General features: G+C 42.2%; 1 protein-coding gene across 26 annotated transcripts; it reads left to right on the top strand.

The window, feature by feature from the left end:
* The first annotated feature begins 254 nt into the window (after nucleotides 1-254).
* On the top strand, nucleotides 255-22,069 carry PCBP2 (poly(rC) binding protein 2). 26 transcript variants are annotated; one of them, XM_054591013.1, is made up of 15 exons: nucleotides 256-353; nucleotides 2,652-2,809; nucleotides 3,384-3,407; nucleotides 3,499-3,531; nucleotides 3,912-4,028; nucleotides 5,512-5,643; nucleotides 6,647-6,775; nucleotides 8,013-8,099; nucleotides 9,938-10,030; nucleotides 11,095-11,136; nucleotides 12,375-12,447; nucleotides 12,951-12,989; nucleotides 13,956-14,008; nucleotides 14,919-15,088; nucleotides 17,630-18,067. In XM_054591013.1, exons 2-15 carry the CDS (start codon nucleotides 2,741-2,743, stop codon nucleotides 17,979-17,981), a joined length of 1,413 nt encoding a protein of 470 aa, XP_054446988.1. In that variant the 5' UTR covers nucleotides 256-353; nucleotides 2,652-2,740; the 3' UTR covers nucleotides 17,982-18,067. The 26 variants fall into 26 exon arrangements, with proteins under 26 accessions (XP_054446993.1, XP_054447000.1, XP_054446996.1 ...); XM_054591012.1 differs by having other exon boundaries at nucleotides 257-353; nucleotides 13,953-14,008; nucleotides 17,630-18,066; XM_054591014.1 differs by having other exon boundaries at nucleotides 257-353; nucleotides 8,025-8,099; nucleotides 13,953-14,008; nucleotides 17,630-18,063.
* The last annotated feature ends 1,164 nt before the right edge of the window (nucleotides 22,070-23,233 follow it).

Here is a 23,233-nt window from a genome sequence, read left to right as displayed (position 1 = left end):
GCCCCCGGGGCGGTTAGCGCTTCCGGGGTCGGAGGGTGCGCGGGGTTGAAAGCGGGCCGCTCCGCCCCGTCCCCCTCCCAGACCAGCAGAGGCAGCAGCCGGAGCAGCCGCAGCCTGCGCCCTCTCCCGCCCGCCCGCCCTCCGCCCGCCCGCCCGCCCTCCGCCGCCCTCCACCCGCCCCGGGGTCTCTTTCCCCCTTCCTCCTCCTCCTCCTCCACCCCCCCCTTTCCTCCTCCGCCCGCCCGCGGGGGCCCCCTCGCCTTCCCGCCCGCCCCTATTGTTCCGCCCCCGGCCTCCCGCCCTTCCCCTTCCCGCCCGCTCCCCTTTCCCCCTCAGTCGCCTCGCGCCTGCAGGTAAGCTTCAAAATTCTCTCTCCGCCCCCGGCTATAGCGCTAATTTCACTCTTGCCATCTTTCTTAGCGGGCTTCGGTCCTCGTCACGAGCCCCGACCTCGCGTAGTCTCGCGTGAGCGCCTACCCTCTTACTCTGCCTGCCCGGCCATTCACGCGAGGCCCTGGCTCCGGCGCGGCCTAGTAGGCCTCGCGCAAGGCCTTCCCCCTCCCCCCCGCCTTTTCCCGGTGGCGGCTGCGCAGGAGTTAAGGAGGGCGCGCGCGCAGTTGGGGTGGTGGCGGTGGATTTGTTGGTTGAGGGGGGTTGGGGGGAGAAGAATGGCCGACTTGCTGGCCTGGCGGGTGAGCGCGGCTCCCCGCGGGGGTCAGGCGCTGGCGCAGCCACGCGAGGAGGCACTGCTAGTCCGGCCCCTCCCCCTGGGTCGCAGCGCCCCCCCCCGACCGAACCGTTTTATTTTTTTCTCTTCCAGTCGAGGGATTGCGGGGGGGGGGGGCGCATTTTTTAAGTGGAAAACGCTAGGATGACCGAGGGGAGGGGGGCTGCGGAGTTAAAGAAAGGGTAGACGGGCTCCCAGTTACCGAGTTATTCAGGACGTTCTCTCGGGGTAACGAATTTTGAAATTACAAAATGCCTGCCGATATAGACCCAGACCGAGCTATTTATAGAAGGGGTAATGGACTGCAGGATTAACAGCTGGATTGCTGGGATTGTGTACAGTTACATTGATTGACCTAGTCAGGAGAGAAATCTGACGGATTTTTTTGGATGATTTGGAGTTGGAAATGCACCTTTGTCCTTTACCTCAAGAAATGGCTTCAAATAGGTTTACAGTTTTCCTGCCCTTTCAAACTTCCATTATTGTATTTGTAAAATGCTTCCTATTATTTGTGAGCAGGGATAAGGAATTAAACTGTTTGTTACCACAATTTATTTCTTTTTAAAAAGTCATTCTTAGAGACATAACTCTGTCCCATCTCCTTATCCTCGCCAACACTTTTGTTTTTCCATGATTGAAAAGTGTTGAACTCTGGAATTTTGCCAGCAATTAATTATTATGAAAATGGGGGGAGGGGTTTTTTGGGGCTGCAAAGCCCATCTTTTAAATAATCGCACTCTCAGGTACCCATGAGGCAGCTTGCCTTATACAGAATGGCTTGGCAGCCATTTAAACACTTTTAAATATTTAGGATAAGGGCTTCATGTTAGAGCAAAGTTAAAGTTAGAACGGTGGCTAGTTGTGTGAAGGGAAAACTAAGTTTTCGTTGAGTTTGGAAAGGGAGGTATACTAGTAATGTCACTGGAGACATTTAACAACTTTGGAGAGAGCTTTTTTAAAGATGACATTGTAAGGTCCTAAAGCAGTATTGTAGGCAAAGGTACATATATAAAAAAACAAATTATCTTCACATTTTCAATGTTCTAAAACAAATCTTAAGAAATTGAGGGTAGGTGGGGAAAGGACCTCCTCCATAGGAAAGGCTCATTGTTGCTTAAAACTATTACACAGATTTTTAGCAATACCAGTTTTATTTTTATTGTTTTCTTTGGAAAAATGTTTAAGAGACTTGAATAAAGACTGAGAGGTAACAAAGGTTAATACACAGAAGCAAGGAAAATTTTAAAATCTGACTATCTACCTGGGTTGGGAGAAGACTGTACTTAATGTATGGAGTCGTTTCCTAGAGGGGAATAGGGAACACCAAGCCTACATGGAGGGCATTTCAGATAATAGCTTTTTCACTGAGGCTGTTGATACAAATCTTTTAAAAATTACTTGGTGTCATTTATCAACATTTAAACTTTTAATGAGAGAGATACCTCAAATTCTTTATCTGGAAATTACCACCAGTGAGAAAATTTACATGTCCTCTCCAGCTTTCAGCGTGAGCTGCTCCCTAACATGGAAGCAGAAGGTCATTTGCCCTCTTTGTAGTTGGTGTTTTGCCCTCATGATTTCCAGGTGTTTCTGTATCCTGTTGAAGCTTAATTCTGCTGAAGGACAACTAGTGCACGTTCAGCAGTTCCCCTTAGAATCATTGGAAATTGAAGGAATCCTCCTCATGCTGCGAGTCAGCAGAAACCCGACCATTAATGAGCGCCTGGAAAGTCGCCTTCCATACACTTTAACAGAACCTGAGCTGTTAATGCAGTTGTGCTGAATGTATATAAGCCTGCCAACTGATAGGCTGTCATTAAAGGAAGAGTCAGAGTAACAAAACAGTGATAATAGTGAAAATAACAGGAAAATATTTTTCTTCCATTGTTTTCTTTCTCTCATTTTGGTCATGTTTGCGTTTCAGTTTTTGGCTTTCACCCCCCCCCCCCCCCCCCCCACCAGTGACCAAAGATTTGACCACTCAAAGTCCTGCTCCCCAGAACACTGCTCAGCATGGACACCGGTGTGATTGAAGGTGGATTAAACGTCACTCTCACCATCCGGCTACTTATGCATGGAAAGGTATGCACCAGCTTGGGAAATTGGGTCATAGTAACTGCTAGGGGAGGGGCCAGGAAGAGAGGGCAGTATCTTGGAGCTCATCAGATTAGCACTGTTGGGTGTCTGGCTTTAGCACTCCTTCCTAGCAGCGTAGATGAGAGTGTAATGGGGAAATGGACAGACTTCACTGGGAAGCTCCACTGAGCAGGAAAGGCTTAACTATAAGCTAGAGCCAAAAACTGTATCATACCTGGATAAGAGTTTTCTCATAAAGGTTGCTATTTCTTGTGATAGGTAATTTTCTCCTGGCCAAACAATTTTAGAAAATTTTAAGAGGGGTGAATATGTTTGATATTTTAAAAAATAATTTATATTGAACATGAAGAAAACATTTAATCACTCATTCATTGTTACTGTTTTTTAAATTCTTTGAGAACTTCATGTACCTTTTGAGCCAAGAAAAGAATACTCCCACCCACTCCCCTTCCCAATAATTCTTAGTTTTTCTATTACTGTGTACAGTTAAAAATTCCTTTTCATGATAATAAACACTTTTGAGTTCCTTCTTACTTGACACGAGTTTTCTCCATCACAGGAAGTTGGCAGTATCATCGGAAAGGTAAGACGGTTTCACTTGAACTCTAATTACTATTTAGTCAGTCTGGGTTGAAAGAGCCGTTTGAACGAACTCTTGACTTTTACTCTTACAGAAAGGAGAATCAGTTAAGAAGATGCGCGAGGAGGTGAGTTATGGGGGTATTTTGGGTACTCTTACCTTGGAAAGTTTTTTTTTAAAGAAAGGCAAATATCCTGTATAAGGAGAGATTAGGAGGGAAGGTCTCAAGAGTAAGAAGCTAGTATTTTTCTGGCTTAGTTATTTGTAGTCACAAATAGTGTGCTGGGAAATGTTCTGGCAAATCTCATTTTATTCAAGATTTAAGGCAACTTCTGTAGTCTCTTTGAGGACAAACCTGAAACAGTATTTGAAATGATGCTGACATTGACTTGTAGCAGGATCTTGTATATAGGCAGCTCCATGCCTGTCTTACTTAGGACGGTTTGTGTAGTTGATATATGTTTTGATAGCAGCCTATTTAACGTCTTGGCCTTGTTTCTCATCCAGAGTGGTGCACGTATCAACATCTCAGAAGGGAATTGTCCTGAGAGAATTATCACTTTGGCTGGACCCACTAATGCCATCTTCAAAGCCTTTGCTATGATCATTGACAAACTGGAAGAGGTTTGTTGTTCTCTCTCCTCCCTCATTCTCCATTTTTAATTGGTTCTAGATAGCTTAGTGATTTTCAAAGGGCTTTTTAAATTCAAAGAGAGACTGGTTTACAAAATGAGTTCTTTGCTCCCCTTGAGCATCCTCAAAATCTGATCCGTTATAGTTACATAAGTCAACTTGAGTATCAAATAGTTTGACTATTACTAGGGACTAACTATAAAAACAGTTTTGAAGATATGCCACCTCTGCATTGGTAAATTTTTATGTCCCAACTCAAAGTTGAGTGAACTAAATGTGATTTTGCTAGGGACCCTCCTGAACACTAATATATCTCATAAAAACATATCTTCCAACCCTGGGTACAGTTAAATTTTTGAAAAATCATTTTGATATTTTTGTATTGTAATTATACTAGGAGGGAATAAGTTTTATAGGTTATCTGAAGGGAAATGGTTTCAAGCTTTTTGGCAAAAAGAAGTTTTTTTTTTTTTTTGTTACCAAGCCACCTCAACCTCCAGGTGCTGAATCAACCATTGTCCTAGCTCTTTTCCTCAGTTTTCAGCTTCTCTTTTCTGCAGTAATATTGCTAATCACTAATTGACACCACAGGCAGAGAAGAGCTTCTGGCTGCTGCTTGATTGGTCCTTGGATACTTAATGGTAGCTGAAATGTTATCCTTGCCAAGATCAGAAATGTTACCTCTTGACCTGCAGGACCCTGCTAATCCAGAATTTAAGGCTTAAGAAACATTCAGAAAATCTGTTGTTCACACTTGAACCAAATAAACATGTCCTTGACTTTAAGATTTATGTTTAAGCAGTTTCCAGGTCTAGCTACTGTATAGGCATTAGACTGAGCAGTGATATTTAAACTAGTTAACCTTCAGAAGACTCAATTTAACTAGGTTAAAACCATGACTTTTTGGATGCAGCATATTGTAGTGGGAAAGATTATGGCCTTTGGAGCCAGTGTAGTTTTTTTAATCAAATCCACAGCTTCTTAGAAAAGTACTTGGCCTCAATTTCATTCTCTCTATAATGATAGTATTACCAAGAATTTAAAGAATGATATACGGAAGTATACTACTTAATCTTTCTAGATTTCTAAGAGGACCTGATGGGTTATTTGAATTTAGGGTTGCATTGTTTCATCTTTTAATATTTTATTTAACTTTGACTTCAATCTTGTTTTTCTTTGGCCAGTCAACTCTGCTTTACAAAACTAATAATTGTTTTTCTCCCCCCCCCCCACCAAGAACGCCTTTCTCAGGGTGAATAAACATATATAAGGCAAATTCTGGAGAAGTTTGTAGGTGTTATCTTTTCAGAAATACTTGTTTTGAAGGGGATATTTTTGGGCATTTGTTGATGGTGATCATGATACATACAATGTGTTTTTTATTGAGGGTAAGTTCTGTTATGGCAGTTACGGGTTCCCAGGGATATGCTAAAACTTGCTATATTCTGGTGTTCTGACTGATGTCTTTCTGTAGGACATCAGCAGCTCTATGACCAATAGCACAGCTGCCAGTAGACCTCCAGTCACCCTGAGGCTGGTGGTCCCTGCTAGTCAGTGTGGCTCTCTCATTGGGAAAGGTGGTTGCAAGATCAAGGAAATACGAGAGGTTGGTAACTTTTGTGCTCCTTTTTGAAAAGATAAGTATTCTAAATGTGGCTGCTTTTATTATCTCTGTGACTAGGAAAAGTTAGCACTTGTTGAGGTAAGATTTTTATTAAAGCAACAGTTTTAGAAGATTCCAGTTTGAGTATTCTATTATATTGGGGTGAAAAGTATTGTACGTTCTTTTTTCTTTCTTTTTTTTTTTTTTTTAACAGTTCATACATTTAAAGAACAACCATCAGACTGAAAAAGTTAACCAGAATTTGCAACTTTTTTATGAGGCTGCATAATTCTTTTTGATGTCTACAGAGTTTACAGTTTGATACATAATAGTAGCAAATGTTTCCTTGGCCAAATTCCTAAATAGTGAGGGGAAAACAGGACGATATATGGGGGTGTGATGGTAATCTTGCTCTTTTTTAAGTTGTGGAAGTTACATTGAATTATGGAAGCTTTTAACTGTATCTGGGAGTTACTGAATTGAATATTAGAATGAAATTTGAATGACTCCTAAAGGAAAACGAGTTGAAGTTTTTGGGAGCCTGTTGTACATACCATGAGAACAGGGACTTTGATTTTGTTCACTGATGTATTCCTGGTACCTAGACTGGTACCTGGAACATAGAATGGGCTTGATTTAAGTATTTGATTAATAGGAATGAGGTGGGTGATACTTGTGGGGATTTTGCTTGGGCCACAGTTAACATTAGCTGAGAGGAAACTGTCTAGGACTTGGGGGGGGTTGGGGGGTGTGTGTGTGTGTGTTGAGAGGTTAAATTTAGGCTGTTATTCAGGCTTATTCTTGGCTTTCAGAGGCTAATTTATTTATAACTCATTAAACAGTCCTATCTGGAATAAGGGAAGAGTGGAAACGGAGGTTAAAAAGGGTAAGATAGGAGGTGGGATAAGAGTCTACTGAGCTTTAGTCTCTAAAGTTGCTACTGGGAGAAATTGGAAGAGTAAGTATGAGCTCTTTTTCTCTGATTTTAAATTTCTTTTTACTCCAGAGTACAGGGGCTCAGGTCCAGGTGGCAGGGGATATGCTCCCCAACTCAACCGAGCGGGCCATCACTATTGCTGGCATTCCGCAATCCATCATTGAGTGTGTGAAACAGATCTGTGTGGTCATGTTGGAGGTAAGCCCTCAGGCTCATGCTGAGAATGGGGGGAGGGTGATTCTAGGGGAGACAGACTCATCTATATTTAGTAAGACTAGAATTAGGTGAAGCTATTAGAAGTCTCTGATGGGGGTGGGGAGGAGGTTCCCTGAGTTCATATGTTTTTCCCCCCAGCTTTGGCTTTTCTTACAGTCCGAGTAAAAATAGAAACTGCTAAACAACGGTAATCTTTTGGGTTATAGTAGTTCTAGTGGGGTTGGTAGGGGAAGTTTCACTACTTGGACTGAGTAGACAAAAGATGTATCTGGGTTCCTGGGGAGCTAAGTTAAGGTGCTTGCTTTTTTTTAGATTTTTATAGAGGGGGGTGGGAGAAAGAGGGAGAGAGAGACATCAGTGTGCAGTGCCTCTTGCACACCCTGAACTGGGGACCTGGCCTGCAAACCAGGCATGTGCCTTGACTGGGGATCAAACCAGTGACCCTTCGGTTCTCAGGCTTGCACTCAGTCCACTGAGCCACACAAGCCAGGGTTAAGTAGCCTTTTAGATTCCAAAATTTTAGCTGCATTCCACTCTGATGTGTTCTTTAAAATTTTGTGTTTTGTGCCGGGGTTATATTCAAAGTGGTGGTTATATAGGAAAAAATGTATCCTTAATGGTGCTTGTGAATGACTTAGGAGGTCCTGGTATATGCTATTTAATTAAAGCAAGAATAGCAAAATTAAGGGACATTAAACCTTTTTAGAATTGTCATATGGAGTTTGTCTCATTGGAGACAAAGGAAAGTAGACTTTCCAAGTAGAGTTTAGAATACTGATAGAGCCTCTGAACTATTCATGGATAGTGTCTTATCCTAGATGTAACATTTGGATGCTGTATTTCTTACTTTGGCTAATTTCCTATTCAGGCCAAAATTAAGATCTAAAAGTCACCAACTAAAATGTATATATATGAACACAGAGAGGTTTTTCATGTTTGTTAGACTTATTTGAAAACATGGAAATCATGCCTAAATTATTACAGGGGAATCTGTCTTGATCAGACTTAGTGTGAGCTGTGTAGTCCATGGATTATCTTACTATTTATGTTAAAGGCAAGTAACTAATTATAGATGATTTCACATGAGGTGTAGTCAGAGACAACATTGGTAGGTGAGGGAATGGAAATACAGTCTTTAATTTAACTGACCTGTGTGAGCTTAAGCCACACAGCTGAAGCAGCTTTGAAACCTTATCTCTTTTTGTTTTTTTCCCCTCTGACTCTCTCCCAGTCCCCCCCGAAGGGCGTGACCATCCCGTACCGGCCCAAGCCGTCCAGTTCTCCAGTCATCTTTGCAGGTGGTCAGGTAAGAAAATTCTTATTGTTGGGCTAGTTATCAACAAAGATTATATTTGAAATGTCAACTTTGCCAGCAGCACATCAGGCCACTGCATGCTTGCTAAAACCTCTACTCTGGCCATAGTTTGACCTGCTTTTAGTTTTTTTTATTTTTTTGTACTGGAGAAAGCTATGAATGCCAAGCCCTTATTTAATTTTTAGCAGGCAATGGGAGTTTTGTAGGCACTCGAAGAGGTCATTTACTTGGTAATTTAAGGTGGGTTGGCTTAGAAGAAAGGGTTAAATTTCCTTGGTGTCACTACTCTCCCAACCCCCACCCCATCCATGCATTTTTATTTGTGGGGTATTCTTTAGAGGTCTGAATAAAGGTAGCAAAGAGTTGGACCTCTGAAGGAGATTCTGGATGGTGGTCTCAAAATTGGGGTTCCAGAACTTGAGTGTCCTACAAACTTCCCTTCCCCTCACCTCACCTCCCCTACTCCTCCCCTTCACTCCCAAACTCCAGTGTGTTGTCCCCCGGGTTCTTAACCTCATAAACACTGGTTTGAACCCACATGGCATAACGAACCAGCTCGGGTAAGGGTTCATTGTGCAAGAATAGAAGGGGGAGAGCATGTTGGGCAGTGGTGCTGTGATCTTTGGTGTTTGAGTAAGAACACCAACATGCACCCCCTTGGGCTCTCCTTCATCCACCTAAACTCTTAATCTTTGGCACATGGTTTATTATGAAGTTAGATTCTTATGACAAGAGCACTGATCACCATGGGAGTTTTATGCTTTGTTGGTTAGTATTTGAGGAGTAGGTAGGTCAGTTTTTAAAATACTGGAATCCAGGTTGGAATAGTGACCTTCATTTTGGTAGCTGCGTAAACAAGTGCATTACTCAAAATTCCCTTTTCTACGTAGGGCTGCCCTGTTCACAAGCAGTTTTTTGGTCCCTTCTTGTATTTGAACTGGGAAAGCATAAACTTGAAGTCTGTCTCATTCACATTGTATTGAGTTGGCATAAAAACTGAACAAGTTTTGGGGCACTTAGTTTGTCTTGTTAGTTCTGGGAGTTTTCATAAGAAGTTAATCATGTCATAGTGTTAATTGAAACAGTTTAGTGCCTTGCTTTTAACAATAGCCTTGTACGAACTGGTTTGATGAAAGAATTTTCAGTCGGTCTGGTTAGGGGCAGGATAAGAAAAGGCCCAGCCAGAGTCAGTGTAGCAAGGCTTAGCTTAAGGAGTTCTTTTCCTTCTCCCCAGGAACTCCAGGTTCCTGCTCTTCTGGATTCTTCTACTTCCCATTGGGATTATAAACAGTCCCATGATGGGCGACAGCAATCCTTTCTGTTTACAATTCTTTGTTTCCCTTTCCTCCCCCCAACCTCCCCTTCTTACCTCTTTGCTTCCCTCCCCACCCTCCCCTTTGTTCAGTCGATCACCCTCTAAAAGCTTGCAGCTTCTTCCGTGAGTGGCCCTGTCATGGATTATTCTCATGGGCCTTTTTAAATGGACCAGTTCATGCAATGTCCACAGGTGGACCTGTGTCTTTTGTTCCTTTGTGATAAAGTGGGCTTTATAGGGGTTCACCTTAATCCCACACTGACCAGGAGCTGGCATCAGCTCTGTTGCCCTACCCCTTTATTCTTACTGAAAATAGCCCAATTGTGCAGTATGAAATCTGCCTTTAGGTAACTTTTTTTTTTAATCAACTGATTGCAGCTCGTTTCAAATTGTGTTGTGAGCTACTTTTTAAAGGAAAAGAAAAATTAAACAACTTTTTTTGTGTGAATTTCATGCTGGTGACAAGGTGCCGGATTGACAGCCCTGGAGACTGAAATCCTCTATTTATCCACAGGACAGGTACAGCACAGGCAGCGACAGTGCGAGCTTTCCCCACACCACCCCGTCCATGTGCCTCAACCCTGACCTGGAGGGACCACCTCTAGAGGTGAGAGGGGATGTTCAGTCTCCAAGGCTCACTCAATCCTTCCGCCTCAGCCGAGACTGCCAACACGCGGGGGGCCAGTGGCGCTGGTGATTTTTGTGCTGTGGACACCACCTGTCCACGGGGACCTGGACTGACCCCCCCCACACCTCATTTCACACAGGCCGCGTAGCCCACCAGATGGTAACACCAACTCTCCTGTTTTTTCTTTTTGTTCAATCCCTCTTCCTTGTCTCCTACTCCTCCCCCATTTTCACCTTCCCACCCCAACCTGGGTGCACTTTTGGGGTTACTGGCCACTGATGTGAGAAGCCTCACATTCTTTTAGCCAGCTACTCCTTCCTTCCCTGCTTTTCCTGCTCCTCCTTGTCCCACACCCCATTGCCCTGGAGACCCAGCTCCCTTTTCGGAGGTTATGGTGTGGGGGGGAGGAGGGTGTAGTGGGAGCTGCAAGTGTCTTTTATGGAGGGGAGGTGGGAGAAGGCAGGATTTAGAATACTGAATTTTTTGTGTGCGCTCTGTGGTCAGCTCCCTAGTACTTAGGGACTCAGTTAGCTTCCAGTGCATTTAAGGTCTTTAGGCAGATGTAGAGACAAATAAGATAGGGAAAGGGAAGTGTTGCAGAACATGCCATGTAGGTTTGTGCAAACACAAATCACTCACATCACTGTGATTGGTAGAAGGGTTGGGGTGGTTGAGGGGAGAGACCATTTTTCTCCTAGGCTATCTTGTACACAGGGAGAAAGAAGGGGGCTTGGTCAAGTGAGGCATTGTTTAATTCCACTTCCCACATTTTCATTAGAAATCCATGTGTATTTTGCCTTTGGTTGCAGGGAACATGGCTCCCTTCGTAGGCTTCCCAGAATAATTCATCATATCTAGGGTTTGAAGAAGGCCAACTCGGGTCTGACTGTATTTGTGAGATAGCATTTACTGCCTCAATCCCTGGCCTCCCCATTCTCTAGTTAAACTCTGGCTTCCTGGCTAGTTGAAATCTGTCTTTTTCTCCCCACTGGGTGGCTGTCCGTGATTGGTTTTTAATAGGAACTGTTTTCCTCCTTTTGTAGGCCTATACCATTCAAGGACAGTATGCCATTCCACAGCCAGATGTAAGTTTTGTTTTTACTTCTTGTTTTGAAAAGCTCCCTCTCCCATCCAAAATTGTCTCGCTCCTTTCTTCTACGTAGGCAGAAATGAGTTGGGTCGTAAACTATTGCAATAAGTTGTTTTCCTCACAAGATGAATCTCACATTTCAGCCCTTAAATAATCTTTAATCAGGGCATAGTAGCACCTTGTTTGTCTTTTGACATTTAATCCCTGAAAATTATAATCTGGAAAACTGTTAGGTTCTGCTTTCCCCCGTGTTCCAGATTACTCTGTCTAAAAGAGAAATGTTCCATGGTATTCTGTCATTTGATATTTCTGGGCACAATTTAAATTGCCAGTGGACTGTGCATCTCTGTATGGAGTCCTTTCCATGGGGGTAGTGGGAGGTGGGTTTGTCTTTGGGTATATTCTCAATTTGAGGTGATAATTTTAAAAGCATCTGGAGGGGCTGGGAAGGGGATTATTTACACAGGGAAGGATAGGAAGGAATAATTGGGTATTCAGTAAAACCTTCCTTGCCACTAAAAACTCATTTAAAAAGTGTTGGTATTCAGACTTTGTTACAGGGCATTTCTTTCTGCACTTTTCCTCTATCCTTACTAACCCTTTCAGGTGCTGAGCATTAGACAAGGGAAGTTGACTTTGGCTCTTGGTTAGTGGTGTAGGCCCCAGGAAGGGAAGTATACTGGATGAGGGATTATCTTACAATAGCAAAGACAGTTTATATAGATGAAAAATAGCTGTAGAAAATAGTAGTGGGGGAGGGGCTAAAACCCAGTTTGGTTTCATCCTAATTTCTCTCCTTGTAGTCTCCTTGCCCCCTCATCTCCTTCCCTTCTCCCAATTCTGACAGAACCCTGCATGGTGTGTTTTCCCTAGCACCACTGCACAGTTTGTTTACCTAGCCTGTCTATGCTTCTCTCCAAGGCAACTTTTGTAATGGCTGCAAACACCTTCATTAAATAGCCCACAAGGGGATGGTTCTTGGGCTGGTACTTGCTGCTTTTCTCTTCACACACCCTGAATGCACTCATTCTTTAGTACCAGTTCCCGTTCTAACACTTCATATTTTCCCCATCCCTGGAATTGTGATAGAAGCCCCATTCTTATCCTCTGTTGTAGTAAGAGTACTAGAGTCAACTTTGAGGATCAGGAAATCCGCATTTTCAGATTTGAATGTGCTTGAGCCCTGGCTCTGTTACTTTCCTAATGCCAGCCTCTCCTGTTTCCTCCCTGCAGTTGACCAAGCTGCACCAGTTGGCAATGCAACAGTCTCATTTTCCCATGACGCATGGCAACACCGGATTCAGTGGTATGGATGCCTCAGTGTTTATTTCTGTAAGGTGTAGTGCGAATCAGAGGCCAGCCCCAAGGTCTCAGTTTGACATCTGTTTAAGACAAACTTCGTACCCAGCATCCTGCTGGTTTAAACTTGCCTATCTTCTGTGGCTAAACCGAAGGAGGTAATGTGTTTAACTTGGTTTTCATTTGGGGTGAGTTATTCTTTAAAAAGAAAAAAAAGGGGGACCCTGGAAGGTTTGGGTTGAGGTCTGGGGATGCTTATCAGGCAAAGGGTAGGCTGACATTTCTTCTAGCCTCACTGCTGCCCCTTTGAACTGATTGGCACCCCCTTCCTCTCCACCAGCTTTCACAGACCTGGGTAGAGACAGTCCATTTATGCCAAATTGTGTAGTGTTTTTTTGGTTTTTGGTTTGTTTTGTTTTGGGCTTTTTTTTTTTTTTCTGTATAAGGAATAACTTGTCCGATAGGGTTAGGATGAGACCACCAAACTCATTTTCACTTGTATCTTAACAGGCATTGAATCCAGCTCTCCAGAGGTGAAAGGCTATTGGGGTAATGATAAAAAAAAAATCTGTAGTATTCTACTGTTATATTAATAAACTGGTGGGAGTCTTGTTTCACTGCCCATGACATACCAGCAACATGCACATGGCAGAAATAAGCTGAGAGAGCAAAAGGGCGGGCCTGGTGCCCCTGAGGGGTCCCTTGGTGGATCTGGCCAACCCCCTTCTAAATGTGTTGAGTTTTAACAGTCACAGGTGAGAGCAGGACTAGCCTTGAGAGTTAGCTAGCTGCCCTGATCCAATCCAGGTGCCATTATAGATGGATGTGAGTGTTTGTTGATCAGATTTTTTTTCTTTTTCTTTGGAAAACAATAAAAACCAGAAAAAAATTAATGAGCAATTGAGCAAAAGACAGGGAATAAATCTGGAGAAATGAACTTTCCTCACCTGATTGCCATTTCATTCTCTCTGACCTTCAGGTGTAGGTTAGGATAGTGTGTGGTGGGGGAGGTGTGGGGGGGGCTGGGCACTGTTAATATGATACAGGTATATTTAAAGCAACTGCATGTGCGCCAAGAGTCCATGGTACCCAATAACAGGCATCATATTGGCACTGGTGCTAGTGAGCATCAGGTGAGATAAAAGTGGAATTACAACGCAGGAAATTTTAAGCAGAAAAGGGGAGAAGTGCAGAAGGACTTGGTTAGATTTTGATCCTGTTTAAGGATGTCGCGCTCCCTTCTCCCTTGCTTCCATCCCCTTACACACTAATAGGCTGGGCTTTGCAGGAAATGGCATGAAATCAGCTCTTCTGAGTGTACAGAGGAACCTTTCCAGCATTATTTCTACACCCCTTTACCCCTCTTTACTCCTTGGAGGCTTTCAAGTTAGTGATGAATCCCAACAGCCAATGCTGGGTTTCCAGTTTGTTTCCTTCTGTTTGATTAATGTGCGGATCAGTTCGGGTTTGTATGCTGTGCATTGAACTTCCTTGCTCTCTTCTGTCTTTTAGCAGGTTTGGATGCATCTGCTCAGACTACTTCTCATGAACTCACCATTCCAAATGATGTAAGTATAGTAGTTGGGTTGCATTGGATGAAACTGAGAATTGGTTTTAAAAAATAGAGATCTTAGCAGTTATAAGGGCTAGGGAAAGAAAATGGAGGATTTAGATATCAAAAATCTAAAAGTACCTAGACTCATGAGTGAAAAAATCAATGGAGACAGTTGGTTAAACTCTTGTTAAGTATTCATGAGGTGGAAAGAACCTTTTCGTATCAAGTACTAATTCCATTTGCATTTGTTTCCTGTAGAATCCGAGGGCTTATGCTTAAAGCAGTGGTCTTCGGACGTTGTATCTGCTGTTCTACATGGTACACACTAACTACATATGGCTATTTAAATTAAGAGTAATAAATAAATTCATTTTCTCAGTCTAGTCACACCACACTTCCTATGTTCAATAATCACATAAGGATCTATAGTACTGGACAGTACAAATACAGATCATCTTTTTTTTACTTTTTCTCAAGGCAAAAAGCATTAGAAGTTAGAAGTTTTGTCAGTATAGTAAAGTGATGATCATGGCAGGATGAGTTTTAGGCATATTTGTTGCCCAAAAAACCAAAGATACCTTTATTCTTAGGTTTATGGTGATGAACTAGGTTTGCTATCATCTTGGCTCTGTCTTATTTTGTCTTTGGATTTACTCTCTAAGAAAATGAACTAATAAACCTATGAGTCAGTTGGCTCAGTTGGCTCTGACCTGTAGTGGTCAGGCAAAGAAATAGCCAAGAGTTGAGAGCAATCTATAACTCAATCCAGGAGTATGTGAGTAGAGTATATAGGATGCAGATAGTAGTTTCCATTGTCTTCGTCATGGACCCGGGCTATGGAATGCTAGAGGGATGGGATGGAATTCTTGGACTTAGCCATGCTATTACTAATTTTGCATGCATTCTTGTTCTTCTCCCTAAAGTTGATTGGCTGCATAATCGGGCGTCAAGGCGCCAAAATCAATGAGATCCGTCAGATGTCTGGGGCGCAGATCAAAATTGCGAACCCAGTGGAAGGATCTACTGATAGGCAGGTTACCATCACTGGATCTGCTGCCAGCATTAGCCTGGCTCAATATCTAATCAATGTCAGGTAAGGGTTCCTTACCTTTTTTACCTTATTGATGTCAACACACAGGTAATGTGTGTTTGTTAAGGAAAGCTAAAATGTGTTATTAAATGTGGGGTTATTTGGGTAATGGGAGTGGGTGGGTATAGATGGAGATGGGCGGGGGTGGTTTTAAGTCTAGTCCTATGTTCATCCATTTTTAGCAGAAAAAGTAACCAGGTTGTGAGTTTGCATGGGCTTGGAGGAGGGAGAGTAGAGGCTTGAATTTGACCTTTGATAGTTTTGGTAGTGCAGAGGTTGTGGAGGTTGTTTTCAGTACTAGGTCAGGTGCTCTGGCTAGGGCACCTATACTGAGAACCAAATTTAAGTCTCTTGGCTGTACATGTTTGCAGTATAGACCAGTACTCTCACTGATTGGGTTTAGGCTCCAATGTACCCTTAATTGAAATAAGGATAATGAAGTAATGTGACAGCAAAGCAGTTGTTTGGAGGCAGCCATTACCATTTATTCTGAAAATGTCCACTTTTCTCCAATTGTAAATGTGTCTCATTGTTTAGAGCTTGTGGCAAAGGGGAGACACAGGTTTTGAGTATTTCAGTAATACCTAGTGTTTTTTCCCCTCCCCCCCATTGCATCCAATAATGGCTTCTGAGGTTTTATTTTCCTTATCCAAAGCTAGCTATTGTTACTAAACCCATGATTGTAGCAGGACTCTTCACAGTCCAATGGGCATCTTACAAGGCATTTAAAAAATATTTCTTGCTTTTTCAGCATTAGTGCTTAAGCCACATTCTCATTGCTCACTACCTTTTAAAATCAATGTTAGCTCATTTCTCAAGGAGCTTAGCAATCTTTTTTATGTAGCCTTTGGCTAGTTATTTATCACTGTAACTATTTGGTCTCTGTTGAGTTTCTGAATCCTAGTGCAAGGGAAAGGAATTTATAAGAAAGAGCTTTTGTTGTTATGCTTACACTGACCATGTATTTATTACATGGTCTTGACCCCTTATAGTTGAGAATTTATCAGTTCCCCAGTAGTGATTCTGACTTATTCCCTGGAGAGTTCTTATGCCTTCAGGTAGTTAACTGATCTTTGTGTGGAAAAAACTTTTCTACGTTTGAATCTCCTTTCTTCTTCAGCTACCAAGCACATCAAATTCTTAATGTTCAGGGTGAAAAGCTTTTCACAGAAGCTGTTTTACAAAGGTTTTGTCCTTTTGTTTCTTTCTAGTTGAGGGTGGTTGTTAAGTGGCAGGAATCATGTTCTTGGAAGCTGGAAATTCTCTTCTTGGATAGTCTTGCCTAGAATATTGTCAGATGGTGTTTAAATGTAACCTACTTGCCCAACTGTGGGGTGCCCCCCCCAATGTTAGGTCAGTGACTACACTGTAAAGAAGTAGAACTTCATTCACCACCTTAGTTTCCTGATTTAGTCACGCTTCATGATCATCCTGTTTAATGAAACTAGCCTGGGCTATGGATTTGGGTTAAAACTTCTTGAAGCTTCATTTAACACCAGAGTTTACTTTTTTGCCTTTTCATCTTGGCCCAGTTCGAATGCGAAACGCAAACTGGTTTTATTATTAATACTAGGCAAGAAAAGACTTCTGTTCTTTCAGTAATGGATTGTAAGGATTCTGGCAATCTGAGTTCTTTCCCTCTTTATCGATTATTGTTGTCTGGATTCATGTAAACAAAATGGAGTCTTAAGAGGAGCCTACTTGCCCTTGACGAGTTCATCTTGGGTTGTCCAGAGAGACTTCAGCAGGTACCTGCAGGTTATTACTGTGATTTGGAGCTTATTTTAGGAGTAGAAACAGTAGTTTTGCTTTTTGAACACAGTTTTTGGCAGTGCTTGAGTTTCTTCCAGTTCTATAAGGATTGTGTTACAAATATGGTCAGTCACAAAACAAAGAGCTTTTTTCCTCATCACAACCTCTCACCAGAAATGAAGCTTCCCCAGTTCTTACCTACACTTCTGTCCTCAGGATTTTCCTTTGAAAATGTTACATTCTTTGAAGTTTGAGATTAGTCAGTGGCCTACTTGGGTCTCTTTCCCCTGTCTGTCCTAGTGTATTGATAAGATTGCTCTGGAGATGGAAGCAAACTTGCATATTAATACAGAAAAAATGAAAAAAAATTCTGTGGGTTACTATCCCAAAGCTTCACAAGTGATTGATGGGTGGAACATTTGTTCATTGTTTGGAGATTGTGAATGCTTTCATTTCCTAGTTGAAACCATTCCTTTCTGACCTCTGGGTTGGATCAGTATGTCATACATGGAAGTGTGTGCTGTGTTTCTTTTCTCAGTCTATCAGCTTTTTCTTCACAGTAGCAGTTTTAAATAGCACTGTGGAATGAAATTTGGCAGGTATACATTTTTAGAGGGTGGGATATAAACTATAAGAGAGACAGCTTGTCACAAGTTGGTATTAGGTCTTCCTATTGACAACCAGAGGCACTTAACTGATAACTGAAGCGGTTTTGTCCTGTACTTTTTTCCCTTTTGTGGTCTTCCCTTCCACCCACCCGTTTTTTTTTGTTCCTTTTTTCCTCTGTTACAGTTTAGAAAACGCTAAACCCTCCTCCCAGGCAGCCTCCGTCACGATCCCTGATCACCTCAGCATCAACCTCTCTCAACCCTCCACCCCTTCTTCTTCTTCTTCCTCCTCCACCACCACCCCCTCGCTCGCCACAGCGGGGACCTCCGACGCACCCTCCAGCCTCCCCAACCCTCTTCCGACCGCCCCTTGTGTCTCCAGTCTGCTTGGCATGAAACCCATCCCTCTCCTGGCTCTAAATGTTGTGTCTGCTGCTAAGGGTACCGGGGCTTCAGCTACCACCACCACCACCTCTGCCGTGCCATGTGTAACTAACAAACTGAAAGGCGAGAAACAGAGATTCTCCCCCTACTGATTGCATATCTTGAGGCACTCCCTCAAGTAATTCTTGGTTCATTTTGTTTTCCTTTGTTAACATTGGTGAGAACCAAACAATTGTGAGCTTGTGACATTTCCTTTTTACTATTTGGGGGATAACAGGGTGGGGGTGGGGGCAATGGTAACGTTGTTTAGGTTTAGGCCATTTCAGCTCAGTGCCTGTTTCAGAGTCTGACTTGTTGAATACTTTATCTAGAGCCACAGTTCTTGCTTTTTCTCATTATGTTACTTTTTTGTAGTTTTATTCTGCCTTGCAATATAACAATGTGTTAGGCTCTGTGTTAATGAATAAAAGCTTCTCCTTTAACCTTTTTTTTTTTTTTTTTTTAATTATTTAATGGTTAAGTTATCAGCTGGCCTTCTTGGCCAGATTTGTGTTTCTAGATATAATAAAGTTGCCACAGTAAGAACCTTAGTTGACTGTGTGCTGTGAAGGGTAAAGGGGTGGGAACTTGTGACCTGTAGTTTCTTAACTAGAGACTCTATAAAACTGACTGGACCTCTTTATATCCCTGGTTAATTTTTAGTCCTTTGTCATTCCCCACAAAGGGTGATGGGCCTGTCACAGATTTAAATCCCAAGGGTCTTCCGTAAGTGGCAAGAACCTTTGTTAGTGAAGAATAGTTTCTCTGGCTTTGCACATCTCTTACCTTGCCAACAGCAGTGAGTAACAGGGGTGTCCATCTCTGGTTGGTTTCCTCTGGTGAGTGGTTACTCTGAGGTTCTCTTATAGGTCATACATACAAAGAAGTTATTTCTTTACCAAGAATAGGGAAGCAAGTTGGGAAAAGTCTCAGTTTGCCAGCTTGTCTCCATTCCCCTGAACTAGCATTACTCCTCTTCCCATGACATTGGGTAAATCTTGAGCCACCGACCTGTGTGTGACATCACCCAAAATTGACAGGTTTATGTCCAGTTATCCTGAATTAACCCTGATTTACTAGACTAAGTCCCTTTATCCTTCTATTACTTGTTTTCCCATCTGCCTCCCCACCAACCCTCTATTTACCATGAGTAGAAAATTATAAGCTTAGATTTGGAAGGAACCACCAATATCAACTAACTCGTCAATCTACTTATTCGATTTAACAAAAAATTGAGGCCCTAGAAAAATTTAAATTTGCCAATCACATGGATGACTAGTGAGTCTTCCTGAAGACTTATTTTTCTTACTCTAAAACCTCAGTTCCTCCTCCATAAAAAGGGTAGAAATACTGAAGATAAAACGGCAAAGAGCATCTGGTAGTCTTCCATTCAACCTGAGTACATATTGCCAGTTTAATGAAAGTATAATGCTTTTCCAAAAGCATTAGAGAATCACTGCAGAGGGTTTTTTTCCTGATGATATTTTCCCACATTTACTTTGGTTTACGGTGTAAGAAAAACTAATTACTCATGAGTATTGCATTACATATTACCATGGTACTGTGGTCCCTCAAACCCAGATTGGGCCTTTGAATTAGTTTTACACGTAACATGGAGGACTAGAGGGGGCAAACTTCAGTTCATTGTCTAGCTAGGACTTTTGTTAGTTGCTAGCTGCTCCTTTATCATGTAGTCCAGCTCTCCATTAGGTAAGATCTTTTTTGTAGTTTGGACTTAATCTTGCTGATACCATCTTCCCCCAGAGATTTGGTAATTTCGTCTAGTTGTTGATTAGAAGGCCTCTTTACCTAATGAGTTCTCCTTAAAGGAGGGTTACTGGGAAGGAATCCAGATGTTGAAGGGACTGCCTACCATCACCAGGAGTCCATAACATAATATTTCTGGGTGGGTTTTCTTATCAGTGTCCACTCTATACTTGCCCCCTTCATTCAATCCCTGCTGAGGCTGTGTGCATAAATTCTGGACAGTTCTTTCTAAGCTCTTTTTGGTACCAAAGTGCCACTACCTTCTTGCATGAACTTAATTTTTTTTAGGTCCTAGATCTAAACTGTTTCCAGCAGATCCTTTGTTGAACCTTCAGTTCCCCCTTAAACTCTTATTCAGGGCCTGTTGTTTGTATTACCCTAGATTATTCCATTTTGTTGTTGGCAAGAATGAATCTACCCTTTTTAAGAACAAAATAGTCCACTTTATGCCGATGTGGAAATACCGTTTCTGACATAAAATTAGTTTGTAGTTGAAAGACCCATCTATTTCTTGGTCCTTGTTTTCTTCCCCCTTCTGGCCAGCTTTTGTCTTTCATTGTTGTGGAAGAGATACAGATGGGGAAGTGTTCATGCTCCCTTGATGAGACCACAAATAGGTTATGCCAGTCATTTAAGAGTCATTCAAATAAATTTAGAAAGTGAAACTTCAGTGTAACACATTGAGTTCTATTAAAAATGTAAACTCTTGCTGGCTACCTAATATCAGTGAAGCAAGCCAAAGGCCTTACGGGCATCAAATGATGTATTTAAAACAAAAGACATTGTAGCTAGGTATGTTTGGATGGAGAATTTGTCTTAAGACAACAGATTTGGGAGCTTCTAGAGTGAGCAAAGAGTTACCGAAACATTATTTTGGCTTTTGCTTTTAAGTCCTGAAAACTAGGCCTAAAAACTATGGGTTGAGTATAATTCTTGACCCGTACTTACTAGTGCTCCCTCTTTGACAGCTTAGCATTTAAAAAAAATTAAAACGGCATTATCTCTTAATAGTTAGCTAGTAATAGCCTTCACATTGGTAGAGAAGTACCAGGACTGTTCTAGAATGAAGGTCCCCGCCCCCACCCCCAAATTATGAGTTTAGAAAGTTACAGAGGTAGTAGAAGTGAGCCAGCTGGGCTGCGCAGGCTGAGGAAAGAAATTAGAGAAGCAAAAGAAGGGCCCTTGGAGCTCAGGAGAAAGGCAAAGATAATGGGGTAGGGCGGGCAGGGAGGTCCAGGTGAGCCCTCCAGAGGGGAGTGTGCCCTTTTTTTTTTTTTTTTTTTTTTTAAAGATGCCTCAGCATTAGCCTAGTGAGGCTACTTGTAGATGAATGTTTTCTAAATTATTTTATCACTGTCTTTGGAGGAGTGGAAATAAGCTCAGCAGTAAAAAAACATTGCTTCTGCCCTGGCTGGTGTGGCTTAGTTGCTTGCAGCATCCTCCCCTGACTGAAAGTTTGTAGGGTTCAGTTCCTGGGCAGGGCACACGTCTAGGTTGCAGAGTCAATCCCCAGTCCAGGCACATCTTGAAGGCAACACCAGAGGCAGCTAATGAACACTTCTCTTGCATCAGTGTTTCCCTTTCTCCCTCATCTCTCAGTGAAAAAATGTCTTCAGGTGATTGAAAAAAATTGCTTCTGTGTTTTGTAAGTCTCTGGCAGACTTTTCTGTGGTGTATTTTCATAAAGTGGTTTCTATTGAGAAACATCAGTTTGTTGTTCCATTTATTTATGCATTCGTTGGTTGATTCTTATATGTGCCCTGAACAGGGATTAAACCCACATCCTTGCTATATTGGGATGATACTCTAACTGGCTGAGCTACCTGGCCAGGGCCATAAGGTGTTTAACATCTACCTCCCACAAAGGTTCAGAGGAGCACGGTTTGAGGGACACCCATAATTGATAGACAGGGTCCTCAGTTTCCTTTGGTTCTGGGGTAATTTGCTCTCATGAAGCTTCGATTGCAGGGGTTACAGGCACATACTACTGGTTAACCCAAGGAATTGTAAAATGTTACCCGTGGTATGAAACACTGATTGTTTCACAGAACCTCTCCTTCACAGTTCACCCAACAGGGTTGGAAGTTTTGGAGGTGAGGTGCAGCTGGGCATTCAAGAAAACTAACTTTGAGTTCTTGTTTTGTGTTACAGGCTTTCTTCGGAGACGGGTGGCATGGGGAGCAGCTAGAACAATGCAGATTCATCCATAATCCCTTTCTGCTGTTCACCACCACCCATGATCCATCTGTGTAGTTTCTGAACAGTCAGCGATTCCAGGTTTTAAATAGTTTGTAAATTTTCAGTTTCTACACACTTTATCATCCACTCGTGATTTTTTAATTAAAGCGTTTTAATTCCTTTCTATGTTCAGCTGTTAATGCTGAGATCCATATTTAGTTTTATAAGCTTTCTCCCTGTTGGTTTTTTGTTTTTTTTTTTTGGCTCATGAATTTTTTTTTTCTGTTTGTCATGGAAATGTAAGAGTGGAATATTAATACATTTCAGTTTAGTTCTGTAATGTCAGGAATTTTTCAAAAAAAAAATTAAAAGATGGACTGGAGCTTTTTCTTTGTGAATAGAAACTGGATGCCACAGTGATTCATGTGGGTTTTATTCCTGTTGTCTTGCTGTTTTATTTTGTAGCTTTTATCCCTCAAAGGACAAGGACCCTACTTGGGTTTTTAACATAAGACTTTATTCCAGTTGTTTTCTTCTGTTTACCACTCCATCTTTTTTTTTTTGTAGCCCTTGATTGGATTTTCCCTTGAGCCTGCATTGAAAAGTGATCCTAATAGTTAGAGCAAGCTGGCTGTGCCTTTGATTCCAAAGATTGGAGGTTACATTCTCCTAGGATTTACCTGTAAAGAGTAGGCAAGCAATTCTACTGGGGGTAGGGCTGTGTGGGAAAGGACACACATGCATACACATGGAAGCAGTTGGAAGTGTGTCTGACTGGGATTCAGGTTGCTAGCAATCTCTGTCCTCTTGTCCAAGCTAAAAATGTATCTTGATTTTAATAACTTCATTTATAGTCCTCTTTTTCATATTAAGAGTGGGTGTTATAAGATCTTCGTCCTTTATAGAGTAAGTTACCTGCTCCCATTTATGCAGATAATTTTAGAAGGTTGTAGTATTAAGTGATGTTCATTTAGAGAGAGAAAGAAGCATAAAAGGAAGTAGTAACGTGTCCACAGTCCTCAGATACTCTGGAGCATAAGGCTGCTACTTCATCATGTGAGCTACCCCGTTCATTCACCAAGAAAACCCTCAACAGCTGGGCCTGCATGGAGTGGTTATATTTTAAGGTTTTTCACAGGGATTACAATATGACAGTCTCCACCCCAATCAGGCACCAAGATAAAAGCAGGGAGTTAACACCCCAGTCCTTCAGCCTGAGCCATCACATGCTTTCACAATCTTCTAACCTCCCTCCTAGACCCTAAGCCAGGACTTGGGCAGAGAAATGGAGGGACAAAGTAATTAGTTACATTGCACCTGAGAAAACTCAGAGGGGAGGACCCAGCCATAGTCTCCCTCCCCAAGTGCAAAATGTGTAAACAGTAAACGGAAAACAAAAAGTGCAGTTTAGTGGCTCCCT

The sequence above is a fragment of the Pteronotus mesoamericanus genome, unplaced genomic scaffold (genome assembly GCF_021234165.1).
Source record: "Pteronotus mesoamericanus isolate MK-2021 breed Mesoamerican mustached bat unplaced genomic scaffold, CSHL_Meso_final scaffold_21, whole genome shotgun sequence".
In the NCBI taxonomy this organism is placed as follows: domain Eukaryota; kingdom Metazoa; phylum Chordata; class Mammalia; order Chiroptera; family Mormoopidae; genus Pteronotus; species Pteronotus mesoamericanus.
Note: the sequence above shows the minus strand (reverse complement) of the source record. Positions and strands in the feature narration are given on the sequence as shown.